At 42.8% G+C, this 18,082-nt stretch overlaps 1 protein-coding gene across 4 annotated transcripts; it reads left to right on the top strand.

Annotated features, from left to right (window-relative positions):
- The first annotated feature begins 3,381 nt into the window (after positions 1-3,381).
- On the top strand, positions 3,382-17,775 carry RAB7B (RAB7B, member RAS oncogene family). 4 transcript variants are annotated; one of them, XM_060277118.1, is made up of 7 exons: positions 3,382-3,625; positions 8,966-9,053; positions 11,513-11,574; positions 13,053-13,179; positions 14,089-14,304; positions 16,079-16,204; positions 17,008-17,775. In XM_060277118.1, exons 3-7 carry the CDS (start codon positions 11,522-11,524, stop codon positions 17,086-17,088), a joined length of 603 nt encoding a protein of 200 aa, XP_060133101.1. In that variant the 5' UTR covers positions 3,382-3,625; positions 8,966-9,053; positions 11,513-11,521; the 3' UTR covers positions 17,089-17,775. The 4 variants fall into 4 exon arrangements, with proteins under 4 accessions (XP_060133101.1, XP_034979780.2, XP_034979779.2 ...); XM_035123889.2 differs by having other exon boundaries at positions 8,966-9,090; XM_035123888.2 differs by lacking the exon at positions 8,966-9,053 and having other exon boundaries at positions 3,383-3,625.
- Positions 17,776-18,082: the final 307 nt, after the last annotated feature.

Genomic DNA, 18,082 nt, shown 5'->3' with positions numbered 1-18,082 from the left:
TAATTCCTGCATTGGACTCTAACTCCCATCAGCCCTAGCCAATAGGGCGAATGGTCAGGGAGGATGGGAGCTTTAGTCCACAACACCTGGAAAGCCATAGGAGATCAGTTCCTGATCAACATCCAGTATACTACAGTGGTACCTCTACTTACGAATGTTTCTACTTACGAATGGAGCTCCGTCCACCATCTTGGATGTGGTTTGATAGGATTTTTTCTACTTACGAACTTTTAGATAGGGTTGCTTCTACTTACGAATTTTTTCTCCCAATGCATTCCTATGGGATTCGACTTACAATTTTTTTCGACTTACAAATGTGTGTTCGGAACGCATTAAATTCGTAAGTAGAGGTACCACTGTACTTTCCTCTTTCAACATCCTATATTGAGTTCATCATCAATAAAATGGAAACCAAACCTCAGCCTTGTCTCAGGTATTTTAAGGACAAATACAATCCAAATTAGGTTCCCAGAGGCAGCATCATTAAAAAGCCAGATGAGGTTATAGGTAGAAATATTTGTTTTAGAAGTCTTGTGAATTTTAGGCCAATCTTATGATTTTGCAGTTCTGACTCATAAATTGCTTTGCTCACTTTTACTGCCGGGGTTTCTTGGTATGAGAGTCACATGCCAGCACTATGCTTACTTTACTCTTCATTTCCCCATAAGCTGAAAGTCAATAAACAAGCAAATCTTCTTTGCTGTGTCTCCCAAAGATTGTGGCATTGTAATTCATAATCAGGAAAACTTCTGCAGGCCCGTGCAGATTAGGCAAGGCAGCTATAAAAGCAAATGTAATCAGGAAGTTAAAAGATTCAAGAACAGGCAAATTTATTGACAGCTCTAGTTACAGGTAGGTAGCCGTGTTGGTCTGAGTCGAAGCAAAATAAAAAAATTCCTTCAGTAGCACCTTAAAGACCAACTAAGTTTATATTTTGGTATGAGCTTTCGTGTGCATGCACACTTCTTCAGATCTGAAGAAGTGTGCATGCACACGAAAGCTCATACCAAAATATAAACTTAGTTGGTCTTTAAGGTGCTACTGAAGGAATTTTTTTATTTTTATTGACAGCTGTGTGTGTGTGACTGAGATATTCCCCCATCCTGCCCCCCCCCCCGGAAGATCTATAGAAAAGATTATTTGCATTGCTTATGGAAGAATGGGAAGAATCTGTCCTCCTACAATTTTATAGCAATGCTTCAGGTATTCACCACCCAATCTTCAGAGGTCATGTATTCAATGTTTCTGTCCTTGAATCAATTTCCAGGTAAAGAAAGCTGGCAAAATAAATAAAAAGACAGTTTTCTAAAGGTTCACGACTATGGGAGAGGTGTTTTGGAACATTGTAGGAACTTCTGAGGTGTAAAGGAATCTGCTTACGTTTGTTAGTAATCAAGTGCCTCAGGCATGAAGCCAGTCCCTTCTCCAGTAAGCATTGAAGCAGATACCTGCAGAACTTGTTTGTTATCTACTGTTGTTAGAATCTGTGTTTATGGCTGCCAACCACCCAAAAATGTGCAGAAATAAGCAGATAGAGCTTTTCATGGCACGGAACTAAATGTGACCATCTTGTTGCTTAGTCCGTTTCCTACATCACTGAAGAACCACATTGGTTTTCAGATATATGGACTAATACCTCAGTATCTTGGGACGCGGGTGGCGCTGTGGTCTAAACCACAGAGCCTAGGGCTTGCCGATCAGAAGGTCGGCGGTTTGAATCCCCGCGAGGGGTTGAGCTCCTGTTGCTCGGTCCCTGCTCCTGCCAACCTAGCAGTTTGAAAGCACATCAAAGTGCAAGTAGATAAATAGGGACCGCTACAGCGGGAAGGTAAACACCGTTTCCGTGCACTGCTCTGGTTCACCAGAAGTGGCTTAGTCATGCTGGCCACATGACCCGGAAGCTGTACGCCGGCTCCCTCGGCCAGTAATGCGAGATGAGCACTGCAACCCCAGAGTCGGTCACGACTGGACCTAACGGTCAGGGGTCCCTTTACCTTTACCTTACCTCAGTACCAGATCTCTGAGAATGTTCCTGTTCTTCTTAAGTTATGCAGAATTAACAGGACTGGAACAAAATGTACACTACAAGAGACCAGTATTTTGGGAGAAAGGGAAGTAACAGTGGCAAAAACAGAGTGAAAGGGATTTCTCCCGTTCCCAAAAGTCAAGCCGATCCAGTGACTCCTGGTGCTACCTTCAGGGGAAGAGCCATAGCTCAGTGGCAGAGCTTGTGCTTTGCATTCATAAAGTCCCAGTTCAGTTCCTGTCACATACAGACAGGATAGAGCCAGGCTGCCAATCAGTGTGGGCAAGGATGAACTAAACAGAACAGTGGTCCTGTGGCCATTGGGGTTATCAACTACTTATTAAAGCAAAACAAAAAGCAGGTCTGGCAATGGTGGAAACTGTAAACTGGATCTCTTCTGAAAATTAGGAAATGCAATATAAAAATATTCCTTCAGTAGCACCTTAAAGACCAACTAAGTTTTTATTTTGGTATGAGCTTTCGTGTGCATGCACACTTCGTCAGATACACCTGACGAAGGAAATGAAATGTTAGAGTGTCAGGGCAGGAGGCAAACACTCACTGCTCAAAAGAGCTCTGGAGTTTGTACGATATTTTATTTTTAAAAGATAGCTTTTCCCCAGTACAGTGGGAAAAACCCAGAAGAAACATGGGAGGGAGGATTACAAAAGGAAGGTGGAAACCCCTGTCTCACCTCCAATAAATGTGAATGAATGTACTATGGCTATTCTGTAATAAATGACCCACCTGGAAGCACCCCAAGAATGATAAAGGATCGTTCACTTCAAGGACTACTGTTTGCAGACTTGAGGAATGAGCAGATAAAAAAACAAAACTGAACGATTAAAGAAATGAAGTATTATAAGGACCAACCCAGGAGAAGCAAACCTAGCCTGTGTGTGGACTGAACCACTCTACGCTCCAAATCCATTTACACCAGGAAGTAACGCATACTGTTCTTTTGCGGCACCCCCCCCCCCACTTTTCTTACTACATTCTAGCTCAGGCACCCCCAAACTTCGACCCTCCAGATGTTTTGGACTACATTTCCCATCTTCCCCGACCACTGGTCCTGTTAGCTAAGAATCATGGGAGTTGTAGGCTAAAACATCTGGAGGATCGCAGTTTGGGGATGCCTGTTCTAGCTTATGCAGTCACCGCTGTGCAATTTTCCTTCCAGCCTATATTCTTAACCATACTTAATACCAAGAAAGCTTCAGAGAGTAGGAAAAACTTCCGAGCAAACTTGCTTACTGCCCTGTGCTTTGCGCGCTGCAGACTTTTGTGCGCGTCTAAAACTCTCAACCCTCTTGCAAACTCTTGTCATGTTTGGACGGCCTCTTTCTGCCTCAGCCCTCCCACTGGGGTGGGGGCTGGGAGGAAAGAGAAACGGGAGAAAAAGAAGATCCACGCTCGAGGGATCTGCGGTGGCAAGAGATCCTGCTCTGAACTCCTTCCTTCCTTTCTTCAGCCCCCTCCCCAAACACGTTTCTCCTGCGCGCTCTCGGGAGCAGCACAGAGGAGCCGTGAGGAGTTTGCACGGGCGCCAAACCTCGCAGCTCTGCAAAAAAGCCGGGTCACGCCGGAGGAGGAAGACCAGTAAGTCCTCTTTCTTGTTGCCCTGTAGTTATGTAAGCCTCCTTTTGAAACGGTTCGCCTGCAAATGGAGCAAGCGTGTGGCAGATGGCCGGAGATGGTGGCCCTGGGATCCATAAGTTAAATGCCCAATTGCTGTGCAGGCGGATTCATTTGTAACGCCGAACTTGAAGCACAAAGAGCGAGCGAGATTTGCACCCGAGCGGTGGCTGAGAGAGAACCCTTCTCAGAGCTGGGGAAACTTCTCTAAGAAGCTGACGGAGGAGATCTAGGGAGGTTGCATGGGGAGATCTTCCCCAGCATGTGGAATAGGAGATCAGGGGAAGAAAGAGCGGCTGTCTCTTCTCCCGTTTCTCCACCGCTCATAGCAGAAAAATCCTCAGACGTGGAGAAGAGGGGGAAGTATCAGATTCCACTCCTTCGTGCCCGGGACAATTGCTTTCATTTTTTGTGACTCACCGAATAGAGGGGAATTGAACAGGGCTGGGCCTTCTGCTCATGCGAGCTGCATCTTGAAAAACAAAGGATAATTTTAAAAGGCGGGGGTGGGGGGACAACACTAGGGAAAAATGTAGGAATCTGAGCCCAGCGATCAAGGTTCACATCTGGCGTTCTGGGCAGGAGCTGGGCTGCTTCTCGGCCGGTGCAGCACAATGGGCTGAATAGGCCCAAGGCTATTTCCAGGCACTGTCTGAGTGCATATGGAGTCACAAATAAAGTCACAGGAGGGTGGCAAGCATAATCTGCCCTGGGACTTATGGTGAGAAAGTGCCGGCTGCAAGAGCAAGTGATCATTGTTCCATTTAATGAGGGACATGGGTACATGTAAGGAAAAAACAAGTGATTTTGGATTGCCAGGTTTCGTTTTGCTGTTTCTGCAACTTTCACCAAAGCTGCATAACAACTGAGACTAAAATCTTACCTGGGTGTCAAGTCTAATTAAATTTAATGGTGCTTCTGACAAGGCATGTCTTGGATTGCGCAGTAGGCAAGTTAAGCTTTTCCAACCATACCTCTATGCCAGGGAAACCAATTACCTGAGTCATACCTGTGTGTCATGTGGCTGTGTTAAAGGCAGAGTCAGTACGAAAGGGAAAAAAGGAAGAAAGAGAAAGTGGCATTGTTCGTCGCTTTCTTTGAAACAAACACTGTGTGTGAACTCGGCAAATGGCATTTATACCCCTTTTTCCAGATGCGGGAACTTTAAAAAGTTAGTGGAAATTTGTTGTCCAGGAAGCCATAGCTGTGACGTTAGGGAAAGAGCAAACAATTCAAGCAGGAGAGATACGGAGGAAAGACAGGGTTCCAGATTGCAAAAGAGCATGGAGCACCTGCACCTTTGATAAATCCATCTATATAGTTATTGAAGGTGCAAGAGCCCCGTCCTCTTTTCATGCCTAATGGAGAAGCACAGGTACAAATGCACTGCTGGAAAGAGGAAGCCTGTTCTGTCTGCTGCTACAGAGCCCCCCCCCCAAATAACTTCTATACGTCACTCAGCCCAAGGGGGAAGGTTGGCCTGTATATGCAGCCAGCACAGCATAATCGTAAACAGTACAGTATATGATTGCTGAAATTAGAATCCACTTTTCTCCTGGCAAGGCTGCTATTCCTTTTATAGCAGCATATATAACAGAAACACGGAAAGCTGCTTTATAAAGAGTTGGTCCATTGGTCCATCTCGCTCAGCAGTATTCCTGACAGCAGTACTCCAGGATTTCAGCCAAGGGCACATTCCCAGGCCTACCTCGAAATGCCAGTGATTGAACCTGGGATCTTCTGAATGCAGAGCCAGGGTTCTACCACTAAGCTGCAGCCTTGCTCTGACACAACACATAATGATACAAGATCAGATCACTGTGTAGCCATATCAGCAAAAGCAATCTCTCTTGCATTTCTGCCTGTTGTGCAGGTGTTTGGGCATACACAAAAAGCTGGCCATATAAACACACTCGTGTGTGTATAAGCACCCAAAGGGAGACTATAGATAAAATCTCTGTAGCTTTGGTATCTCTCATTCAGGTATGAAGATCTTAACAGATAGGGCCCTTCTCAGCTAACACCTGCACAACATAAGCATGCAGAGATGGCTTTCGTTTCTTTCATTCTTTGGATTTCATCCCCCACCCCCATCTGTTTCCTTTTGGAAACGGATAATAACAGGTGCAGCTTTTCCAAGCATGGCAATAAAGCACTGTTGGAACCTGCACCTATTGTACTTCTGCTCATTTTTAAATTGCATTTATATCCTGTTCTTCTCCAGGGAGCTCAAGGTGATGTTCAACGTTCTCCCCCCCCCCCCATTTAATCCCCACAACAACCCTGTGAGGTAAGTTAGGCTGAGAAGCAGTGACCAACCTTGGGGTTCAAAACCTGGTCTCCCAAGTCCTAGTCTGACATTCTAACCACTATACCACACTGTCTCTTCAAAACTTCCTTTTGACATTGCTAGGATCTAACTACACACTGAATGCAAAGTTCTGTAACTAGACTGAAGTCTAACAACATCTGGAGAACTACAGGTACTCATCATTGCATTAAACACAGAATTTAACTTTTTTCAGTCAAAACGTGCACAGCTGCAGGTGCAATGGAATTATGGCAGATGTAATATATATTGTCAGAAGTTGCAAAAAAAAATATATCCTTCTGGATGGAAGTACTGAACATTATACAAATAAGTACAGGTTATGCTCTCCCAGGTAACTCTAAAACAACTCTTCTTCTGATAGTTTGCTCTGAGGGCATTAACACTGATTTACAGCTTATTACTTCACTGCTAACGACAGCAAAACTGTGTTGCACAAAAATGGAGAGATAAAGATCCCTCTACCATAACCGGCTAATGAAAACCTGACAAACTATAGTAATGATGAAAAATGTGATTCATCATAATCAAGAAAACAAACTTACTGAGAAATGGGTCTTGTTTTTACATCTCTGGAATAAATGATGATATATTTCCTTTTGATCTATTCATGACATTATATTGACATGAATATATGTTATATTGTCCTCCCCCCCAAAATGCCAGTTTCTTTCTTTTCAATTCTGTTTTATTTTTATTTTTTTAGTAAACAAGGATGTCTGTTTTATAAATAGATCTGCCAACAAATTGTAACTGTATAACTATTATTATTATTATTATTATTATTAAAGCTGGGGGAGAGAGATAGTATCCCTACATGGTACTGGCCTAAATGAAAGGGAGAAGCATGCCATATACAAAAGGAGTTCTATGTAAATCCCATTGGTAAACCATTGTGACCTTGTGGGAAGGCTGAACCCACCCACGTAAGAAATGACTGGGTTGTCATTGCCAAACGTCATCCGGAGCAGAAGTGGTGGGTGAAATCTGAGCAATGTCATGGGTTGCTGTAGCAGTTATATTTGGAAAACTAGCCCTGCCAGGTGGTGACGAGGATGGAGATTTCTTCATAATGAAATAACAGTTCCCTGCTGTCATTATGGGTCTTTGTTCTTTTGAAATCCAAAGTGAGTCAGCTGCTTGTGCTTGGAAGATCTCACTTGTCATAAGATTGGCAATTTGGCTCTTCAATCTGTGGACTCCTAAGCCTGTGTTGTGCTTACAGTGGTACCTCGGGTTGAGTACCCAATCCGTTCCGGGGTGCCATTCGCACCCCAAAAAGTACTCAACCCGAGCAGCGCTTTAGCACATGCATGAAGCACCGATAGAGCGCTTCTGCACACACGTGAAGCACACAGAACACTTCTGTGCATGCGCAAAGCACTCAGAATACTTCTGCGCATGGGTGCACGGCGGAACCCGAAGTAAACACTTCCAGGTCCACCGAGTACGCAACCCGCAGCGTACGCAACCCAAGGTATGACTGTATTATGGTCTAAGGCAGGGCTGGAGAACCTGTGTCCCTCCAGTCGTTACTGGGCTTCCATCTGCCCCAGAACTGGCCAACAGTCAGGTAGAATGGAAGTTGTAGTGCAGCAATATGTGGAGGTCACAGGTTCCCCCCTCCTGATCTTTTTTTTAAAAAATAATAATAATTTTTATTGGATTTTATATAAGGAAAAAAAGAACAATAGAAAAATACAAAAAGAATATAAAGTAATTTCAACAAATCTTATTCCCCAAAATTCTTCACATATCAATAAGTGAAGATAAGATAGAATAAGATAGAAAAAACAAAAGGAAAAAAAGAAAAAGATAAAAAATTCTACTATATAACTTCAAATCTTAACATTTCGGACTTCCTCATTCCCCCTTCCTGAGTTCTAAATAATGCACTAACTCTTGCAGTTCCCAATTCTAAAATCACATTCTTTTTTCCAAATTGTAACTTCTTTATAACCAATAACCCTTCACAGTTCACATTGCTATTATTTATCTACTATTCTCTACCCAAAAATATTCAAACTTATCTATCAAAATATTTTAGCCCCTATTATTCCCACCCACAAAACTGAATCTATCCCCCTTTCCTTGGAATCGGTATCTCCAGAAGCCTCAGCCGGTTCCTTAATGCATTCCGAATTCAGACCATTTTTTATCAGTCAATAGAAATTAATGCAGTTCTCCCTCATCCCACTCCTAATCTGTCCCAATCCAAATTTTGCCAAACCCTTTCCCCCCTCTTCTGTAGTTCCTACACTTTATTTCCATTCTCATTATCTTTCTGCCCCCCCATCTACTTGCTTCTTCCCCTCTCTCACTGGGGTATTAACCTTTTTGTTTTTCCCCTTTTGGGGGGGGGCTTTTGAATTCCCACCCTCCCCTGTTTCACCTCTCCCACCAGTGAAACAGTGGTTTCTTCTTGATACCCTCCCTGTTCCACCTCTCCCACCGGTGGAACAGTAATTTCTTCTTCCTCTTCCTCTATCTCAAATATCAAGTCCTTTAAGGTTATATTTATCCTCTGATCTAGGCTATTCCCCTCCTGGTGTAGGGTAAATGGCTAACAGAGTTTCACTTTAAGTCCATGTGACATTCACTGCAAATCCTGCATGGGTGGGGTTACCTATGCCCTGCTTGCTCAGGCGCTTCCTTCTTGCAGATCATTAGCACTGTGATATTGTTGCTGCCAACTGGCGCTCTCAGGGCCTAGCTAAATGTCAACCTAGAGCCATCATGCTGCGACCAGCCTGCATTTGATTTCTCCTGCAATCTACGGTGTAAAATTGGAATGAAAACCAACTGACATGACATCACACCCAACCCTTTATAAGCAGAACCCAATGAATTAGTGGGAAGGGCAGGGAGAGCATGATATGACATGGCGGTGGTTGGCTGTTTTTGTTTGTTTTTAAAGAAAACCCAAAAGTTCAAAGGGAGATGTGAGTCACTATCAGCCACAATTTTCTTTGCAGGCTTTTACTGCACAAATTTAGTGGTGGAGAAGGTGCCTGAGAGAAGGGTGTGGTTGCTGCATTGAGAGAACAGCTGGATGCCCTGAAGGTCTGTTGTGAAAAAGAAAATCTGAGAATTAGTGCAGGCAAGTCAGAAACTTCTACCATAGGTCATTTCTCCCATTCCTACATGCTTGAAAGGGACTGTATCCAATGTAGTGCTCAGTAACTGTCATGCTTGTACAAAGATTTATACTTGTACAACAGGACTTTCCCTCCCTCTCCCCTCCCTGCGTGCCTCCAGATCTGTTCTGAGTTTCTCCCCAAACCTCTGGAGCAGATATGGGAAGGGTATGTGCCTGGGGCATTTGGGGTAGGGGGAGAAGAGGGCAAGAACCAAGCAGAGGGCCTTCTCGGTCGCCCGCCCTGTGGAACACCCTCCAATCAGAGGTCAAGGAAATAAACAAGTATCTGACTTTTAGAAGACATCTGAAGGCAGCCCTGTTCAGACAAGTTTTTAATGTTTGAAGTTTTATTGTGTTTTTAATATTCTGTTGGGAGCCGCCTAGAGTGGGTGGGGAAACCCAGCCAGATGGGTGGGGTATAAATTATTATTATTATTATTAGTAGTAGTAGTAGTAGTACAGTGGTACCTTGGTTCTCAAACTTAATCCGTTCCGGAAGTCTGTTCTAAAACCAAATCGTTCCAAAACCAAGGCGGCTTTCCCATAGAAAGTAATGCAAAATGGATTAATCCATTCCAGACTTTAAAAACAACCCCTAAAATAGCAATTTAACATGGATTTTACTATCTTACGAGATCATTGATCCATAAAATGAAAGCAATAAACAATGTACTGTACTATAAAATAAATAAAACAATGTTGTAGATGATAAAAAGTAAAATTAAAAATCAATCCGTAGCTGAACTGGGATCCACAGTCAAAAAAACAAATTAACTGAAAAAGCCTCAAAACAAAAAACACAAAATAAATAGCAAAAACAAAAGCACCAAATATAAGCTCCAGATATCACCTCAGAACACTGCAATCAGAAATAAAAGGCTTGAATTACAATGGGGGGTGCAAATTAGCAGCCCAACAGGAAATACGGAGCACGTTCGGTTTCCAAAAAAAGTTTGAAAACCGGAACACCTACCCTGTTTCTCCTATTTTGAGACGTAGTCATAAAATAAGCCATAGCATGATTTTTAAGCATGGTACTTCCGGTTTTGCAGCATTCGGGTTCCAAATTGTCCTTGAACTAAGCTTTTCGAAACCAAGGTACCACTGTAGTACTGTGCAAGCAGATGGTTACTTAGCTCTACATTGCATACAAGCCGTAGTTCCCAAACCCTTCCACAAAGTGAAAGTAATCCACTCACTTGTTATCTCTAATGCCTTTTTATTAGGGCTTTAAATTTCCTCCCTTGTTTCAGAGAAAACACAAAATAGAGCCTTGGGCAACAGGCAGACAAATAGAAGTTCATGCTGTGCAGTTTTTGACAGCAGCAGTGATGCACCCAGAGAGAAAGGCTTTGCTCAGTGGTGCTGAGTGGGGTGTCTCTTGCCTGCAGCACCAACACTAATAGGCTTGTTCAGAGCCATTTTCGTGTCAATAGTCTCCTTGTCGACTGTATGTGAAGGATGCTCCCGGTCCCTTCTCCTTTCACCGCTGCAGAAAGTACTGCATAAATGCAGGAATTATTGGAGGGAGGAGGGGAGATGGGAACAAAGACACAAATGCCCAGTACTTATGCTCCCCTCATGGGTGGCTTACAGCATAAATATAAACAATTAAAATGCAGATTTTAAAAACTGCAAAATATAAAGCTCCATAAAACTAAAAAGCTAAAACAGCAGCAAGTACAGTCATACCTCTGGATACGAATGCTGTGGGTTGCGTACAACACGGGTTACGAACGCGCCGAACCCAGAAGTAACGGAACGGGTTACTTCCGGGTTCGGCGGTTCGTGCATGCGCAGAAGCGCCGAATCGCGACCCACGCGTGCGCAGAAGTGCTGGTGCTGGTTGCATACTGCTCATGTTGCGAACGGGGCTCCGGAACGGATCCCGTTTGCAACCAGAGGTACCACTGTAAACTCAGCAAAACTTTTTTTTTAACAAAAAATGTATACAGATTTTATAATAGATGCCAGAAGGCCTGGGAAAACGAGAAGGGACTGGAATAGGCATCAAGTAGGAGCCAGGTGAGTCTCCCAAGGGAGAGCATTCTACAGCTGGGATGCCACCTTGGAAAAAGCTCCGCACCTCACTAGGTGGGGACACTAGGATAATTTACTGGGGTTTGTGGATCTAGAAAACCTGTTAGGCATATTTTTGTTTTATTTTAAAAATGGACCCAAGTCTCAAGGGACAGTCTTAATCGAAGAGTCTCATCCAAGGAGAAGCAAGGATGCTTCATTTACAGTGACACAAAAGGCCATTGACTGGTCGGATGCCTGGGCTTTGTTGGCTTCCGCTATTGTGGGTATGGAGCATTTATAGCATTGTGATGATTCAAGCTACAAGATGTTGACGAATGTCTTTTTTCTTCCCTCCCTTTAGGCTCCATTTATGAATTCAACTAAAAGAGTGGATTTGAAACTAATAATTATTGGCACTTTAGGGTAAGCAGTATTCTTTGCTTTTGGAGTTTGAAAAGTCAGTTTGAAGAGATGTTCTACTTCTCCACATAAGCACTGTAATGGTGGTGTTGTTGTTTTTTAAAAAAACATATTGGGTTTTAGATAGCACTGCTTATTTTATTATGTTGATTTTAGTTATATTTTTCCACATACCCTCCAAGAAGCCAAGGAGAGCATTTGGTTCTCCCACTCCCATTTTATCCTCCCAATGACTCGGGGAGGTGGGCTAGGCTGAGAGTTGGCAACTGGTCCAGGCCACCCATTACTAAGTGTGGATTTGAATTTGGAACTCCTATGTTGGCTTTCCCAGCTAGAAATGTTACAATACTTCATGGCATTTTTAATCCCTATCATTAGAGAACTCTACCAATTTGACAATGACAGTGATCTCCTGGCTTTCAACAGTGGAGCTCGCTAAGTTCTGGGAGATAGCTATCATAACCATATCATAACAGCAATCATGCTGTATTATATTGTTGTGAGAAATACCTCTCAGAAATCAGGAGAGTCATCACAATGGATATCAAGTTAGGAAAAAGGTATATGCACCGTAGTTGTCCTATTGGAGAAAATATCAGATCAAAGCACGCAGCTCAGCCCCTCATAGAGCAGAAAATTGAATTTCTACTTGCTGGTTTTAAGAGAAATAGCACACCACAAGTGTCCATCTTCTCTATTGTTTTGGTCAAATTGCACTAGAAACGTATTGATGATGATATGAGGGATTGTCAACAGGACAAAGATCGAGACAAGCTAATTTTCTTAATTTTACAGATGAATTTTTTTAACTGTTTACCATATCAAACATCAGGGCTCCCATACGTTCCCCTACACATAGGCCAATGATAGGGATGTTGGGAGTTATAGTCCAGCAACATCTGGAGGGCCACAGGTTCCAGCAGTCTTTCCCTAGACAGACATATTTTTAGACAGTTAAGTCCAGAAAAAGAAGAGAATGCAGGAAATGCAGGCTAAAGAAAATTATACTCTGGAGAGTTAAGATCAGCCTGCAGAACAGACTACAAAAATCAATAGATGCAGCACTGAGACAATGACACAATGCCAGCATTGAGCACAAAGACTAATTGAACAGTGTTTTATTATATCTAGTAGTCATAAGTTTTTGGTTTGAACAGGGGATATATTAGCGACTTCCTCCAGTTTCATCTGTTCAGGTGAAGCAGACCATCAATGGGCATCTTCACCTAGTTCTGGCCTGCAGCCCACACTCCAAAAAAATAATAATACTTTGCATCTTTTGTTTTTTTAAAAGACTTTTATCCCAAGTATTTTACAGGAGAGATTCAAGGCAGCCAGCATTCAAGCACACAAGTAGCAAACTGAGAACAATCTACAATTCAACCAAATGTTAAACCAAACGTTTAGCATAAAAATCAGGAAACTATTAGAAAGCAGTCATCAGAATTATTTCATCACGTGTGTTTCTTACTTCACCCTAGTGTAGGGAAGACCTCTCTCCTCCACCGGTATGTTCACAAGAAGTTTTACGAAGACTATCGAACCACTCTGGGAGCTAGTATCCTGACTAAAATGGTAGTTGTGGACAGCAGCCCGTTGAAATTGCAGGTGAGAGATACCTTGAAGTAGAAGTGCTTGGTTTACACACATTTAGCAGTGCTCAGAAATGGCAGGTGCTGTATGCTCCTATTGATTGATTGATTGATGGATGGAGGGAGGGATTGATTGATTGATTAAAAAGATTCCTATACCACATTTCAGCAGAGCTTCCAAGGTAGTTTACAAAGAAGATTATACACAAATAAAATACCAATAACAAATTAAAATATCCAATAATACATAAAAAGCCCGGGGAATTAAAAATGTCTTCATCTGGTGCAAGGTAGGCCTTTCTGCAGGAGGAATTCCACAAACAGGGCACCAGCGCACTCTCGGGTCACCACCTCTGAGTACTTCACAAGGATTGATTTCGTATATACTTACAACTCATCCTTCATGGGTGTCCCGGGGGTGGGAGTGACATTATATGCAGTGTAATAGAATTAAGCCATATAATACATTGAATTTAAATGGGAGGATATCATCTTACACACCCAATGGCCTGTGGGAAAAAAAATGTATACAGTGTGATGCCAAAATGTATACAGTGACAAGGCCAGATACCCCTTGGAGGACAGAGTATTCCATAATCTGGGGGCCACCACAGAAATGGCTCTGTCACAGACAGGCCATGAACTATACAGAGGGGTGGACGTGTCAGATCTCTGCACCCAGGTAGATCTATGCAGGAGGGAGCGCTCTGTCAGATATTTGGGGCCCAAGCCATTTAGGGCTTGATAATGCTACGTAGTATGGCTCTGTGCCATTTTGTAACAGTTTTATGTCTTTTAAAATTGCAGTAGTCCACAGTGGGGGAAAGTTGGGGAAACACTGAGCCGGAGGAACCTGTCATCATGCATGAAAGCATATCTGTAGTGGTTCAGAGATTGCTAACGCTAATGCCTGTCCTACTTTCAGATTTGGGATACTGGAGGGCAGGAACGATTCCGGTCCATGGTATCCACATTCTACAAAGGTTCTGATGGCTGCATGCTGGCCTTTGACGTCACAGACATGGATTCCTTCCAGTCCTTGGATGACTGGAGGGAAGACTTCCTACAGAAGGTCATCCCTATGGAGCAAGGCTTCCCTATGGTTGTGCTGGGGAATAAAATTGATTTGAAGGACCGACAGGTAAGAGAAGGAATTGTGAGGGAGCGGGGCAAAGCTGGAGCTCTCGATGTATTTTAAAACTCTTTGTATCAAGATTGGAGAGGAGAAATCCTTGTGCTAGAGAATGGTGTGAGAAGAACGCCCAATCAATGAGGGGTTGATCCAGCATTTGCATTGCTTTAGATTTCTGTAACTTGTCCCATTGATTCCAATGGAATTTAATTGTGAAGACCATTCTAAGATTCAGTGATTCCCCATGTTGTTCTGTGCGACTCCTGTTGGCAGACTAGGAAACAGCAGGATCTAATAGCATGGAACATAATCTCTTGTGAGTGACCCTTAACAGAATTTCTTCCCTAATGGTATTCCACATGCACACCTGAAACTCAACACATTTATTGCACAGCACTGCAGTGCTACACTAGCCATGAGGGAAATTCCCATGTTTTTATTTTTAAAAATTGAAAATACTTTTTTTAAAGCCATGACTAAGCTACTTCTGGCGAACCAGCACAGCGTACAGAAACGCCGTTTACCTTCCCACCGGAGCAGTACCTATTTATCTACTTGCACTTTGATGTGCTTTCGAACTGCTAGGTTGGCAGGAGCAGGAACTGAGCAACAGAAGCTCATCCCGTCGCGGGGATTCAAACTGCTGACCTGATCGGCAAGCCCTGGGCTCTGTGGTTTAGACCACAGCGCCACCCACGTCCCTTATTTAAATATATAGATGTGATCAATTACATGAAAGTATTGAGAAACGTAACGTTTCCTCAAATTCAGAGAAAAAGGAAAGCAAGCTACATAAGTATTTTTATTATATGGAGAGGAGAGAGAAATTAACAAATAGTAGGGGTATGTGCGCTTACTACTCAAATCTTTTGCAAGGCTGTAACTTTCATGGAGCTGAGGCTCCAATACTTTGGCCACCTCATGAGAAGAGAAGACTCCCTGGAAAAGACCCTGATGTTGGGAAAGATTGAGGGCACTAGGAGAAGGGAACGACAGAGGACGAGATGGTTGGACAGTGTTCTCGAAGCTACGAACATGAGTTTGACCAAACTGCGGGAGGCAGTGCAAGACAGGAGTGCCTGGCGTGCTATGGTCCATGGGGTCACGAAGAGTCGGACACGACTAAACGACTAAACAACAACAACAAACTTTCATGGCTGGAGAACACTGCAGAGCATTTTCTTTTAGCCCCAGTTATCAATGCATTTTCAGTATATTTACAGATTATCACTGTCAATAAGTGTCAGCATACATACTAGTGGGGTTTTTTTTTTTATAAAGCTGCTGGTATTTATGCACTTATTTTCCATCTGTCTAGGAACAAGGATTCATGTTGATGACATGATTAGGGCTATGAATTGGGGCCAGCTAAATATGAGTCACCAGTAAAACCTAATTCTTGTTAGTAGAAGTTAAGAACCCTTTGGAGATTGAGACTTATCAGGACCTCAGCCAGTTGCACGTGGGTGAATCATGAGGGCGGGGGAGTTTTCACACCTTGTTCTACATCATAATGTGAGAAGGCAACAGAAAAGTTAATACTCCCGAACCAAGTGGCATTCTTGTGGTTCAACCCCACTTCCTTGCAAAAGTTGAATTTTCATAATAAAGATGGAGTGATTGAGAAATGTCCTGGACATTGCTTGGCATTGCTTGCATAATGATTGTGTGACACACAGTACGACCTAACCTCCCTGTAAACAAATCAGGATCAATGTTTAAGACACTGGTTGTCTGGAAGCAACCTAAGATCAATTGAATCCCTTTCAATTTTGCCTTGCAGGTGTCCAGGGAGGCAGCTTTGTCCTGGTGCAAAGAAAAGGACATTCCGTATTTTGAAGTAAGCGCCAAGAATGATATCAATGTAGTTCAGGCTTTTGAGACCCTGGCAAGACAAGCACTATCGAGGGTGAGTAGCAGCCTTGTCCATAAGAAATAGCAGTCTTTCATCAACATGTGAAGCAAACAGCACCCTCTTGTGATCATTTCCATAAAATCAAAGGAGGAGCAAAGTTTTGGGTCTGGCTAATGTGTGATTTTTAAAGTTTTGGGCTTGCATATTTTCGCTTGCAGGCCTTCTCCCAAGTGCAGTGCAGTTCAGCTTCCCCCTTCCAGAGTGTCTGATTCTGCACTGAAACCAAAACAGGTGCAGTGAGAGCAATATAGTATAAAAGTAAAGGCATGTGTTTATCATTTATTTACTTTTTAGAATGCTACAGTTTGCAAAAGAGAAGCCATGATACCTCTTAAAAATCTGATTTTTTGGGGGGGTAGGAATTGCATGTGATTGTGGATTATAGGTACAGTACTCTCATCATATATATAATATGATGTTGCAAAAGGGATGAGATTTTTAGGACAATAAATATAAAGATTCCCAACCACAGAACTATGACAAACTGAAAACCTTACATCAAAACCAATTTCTGCCCATAAGACAGTTGTGCATCAAAGAGTTCTCTGGGTGTCGTTAATCTTGAAGCATGTGGGATGAGATTGCTGCCTCTGACCACAAGGTGTTGCCACATGTTCAGGTTAAGACAGAGAAAAAGGAGATCAAAATGATTTTTATTTTTTTAATGCCAAGATTTTGGTTCCCAAGTAGCTTTCTGACTAGGGATGACCCTTACCATATAGCAACTCAGCTATTTTTTTTGTCTTTTGTTTTGCTTTGTTTTCATAAACTCATACTGGGTTACGTTTTTCTTTTAGTACAAAGGGATCATCGAGAACTACCTAACCGATTCTATAAAGCTCACTCCTGAAGACCAGCCCAGGACAAAATGTTGCTGAGATGTCATTAAGAAAGGGATAACTTTTCTACTCTGTCCAAGTCCAAAGCTTGATGTGTGGAAGAACCGCTGAAGTCTCTCTTAAGTCTTGCCCATCAGGGCTGGAGGAAGAACTGAAGGGACCCCCCCCCCCCATTTTCCAGCAAAGATGGGCATTACTGACCATTACTGAGCATGCTGATGGAAATCAGCCTGAAGCATCTGGGTTACATTAGCCCAGCAAAATTGAACTGTGGTTCTGATCCCTTTGTCCACAAATTTCTAAGTGGTGCTCGAACTTCAAAGTACCTCCAGGAAATAACTTGGTTCATTTGTCTGTTCTCAATTTAATGCTGTCTCCCGTGTTTCATCGTGGTCTCTTTGTTAAGGCAGGTAGGCAGCAGTCAATCCCTCGATCTTCAGCCTTTGGTATCTTACCTGCAAATACAGCACATTCCTATTGTGCTCAACATAGCACAATATGAGCCAAAGCACAGATCTCAGTGCCTTCTTACTATGTATAGATTGAATTTACATCAGAAATGCAAAACATTATGTTTGTTCACCAAATGTGCAATAGCACCAGCTGTGTGAAGGTGTTACTATAGGTACGAGGCTTTTGTAAAAAGTAATTTTCAGAACATAGACTTTTTTGTATGTGCAACAATACTCCCAAATAATAAAAGCCTTTGGGTTCCTTCCCCCCCCCCATTTTTCGATTTACTTCCTCAGAAAGTCAGGTTGGATTTGCAAATTCACTTTAACCCATCAATGTCCTTAGTTTCCCCTAGGGAAATTCGTCTCGCCATGCTGCTGAAGCATCCCCACTGGGGTTTCCCAATACATTTCTTCAAGTGCTAGCAGAAATAGTGGAGATTTCCCCCATATACACACATTTGGAATGGGATGTTTTATACATGGAGGAAAAAAAATACAGCTGAACAACTGACTTCCCATGTTACAGGGATTTACATTTCCCCTGTGAAATGGGGACAATGCCTGCCTTGGAGGAGAAG

Source organism: Zootoca vivipara, chromosome 7 (assembly GCF_963506605.1).
Source record: "Zootoca vivipara chromosome 7, rZooViv1.1, whole genome shotgun sequence".
Classification (NCBI taxonomy): Eukaryota; Metazoa; Chordata; class Lepidosauria; order Squamata; family Lacertidae; genus Zootoca; species Zootoca vivipara.
Note: the sequence above shows the minus strand (reverse complement) of the source record. Positions and strands in the feature narration are given on the sequence as shown.

Excerpts from the sequence above, each read along its gene's own strand:
- RAB7B (XM_060277118.1), top strand. The coding sequence starts at position 11,522 with ATGAATTCAACTAAAAGAGTGGATTTGAAACTAATAATTATTGGCACT. Across the intron at positions 11,575-13,052 it reads ATAATTATTGGCACTTTAGG|TGTAGGGAAGACCTCTCTCC; the intron begins GTAAGCAGTATT and ends ACTTCACCCTAG. Across the intron at positions 14,305-16,078 it reads TTGATTTGAAGGACCGACAG|GTGTCCAGGGAGGCAGCTTT; the intron begins GTAAGAGAAGGA and ends TTTGCCTTGCAG.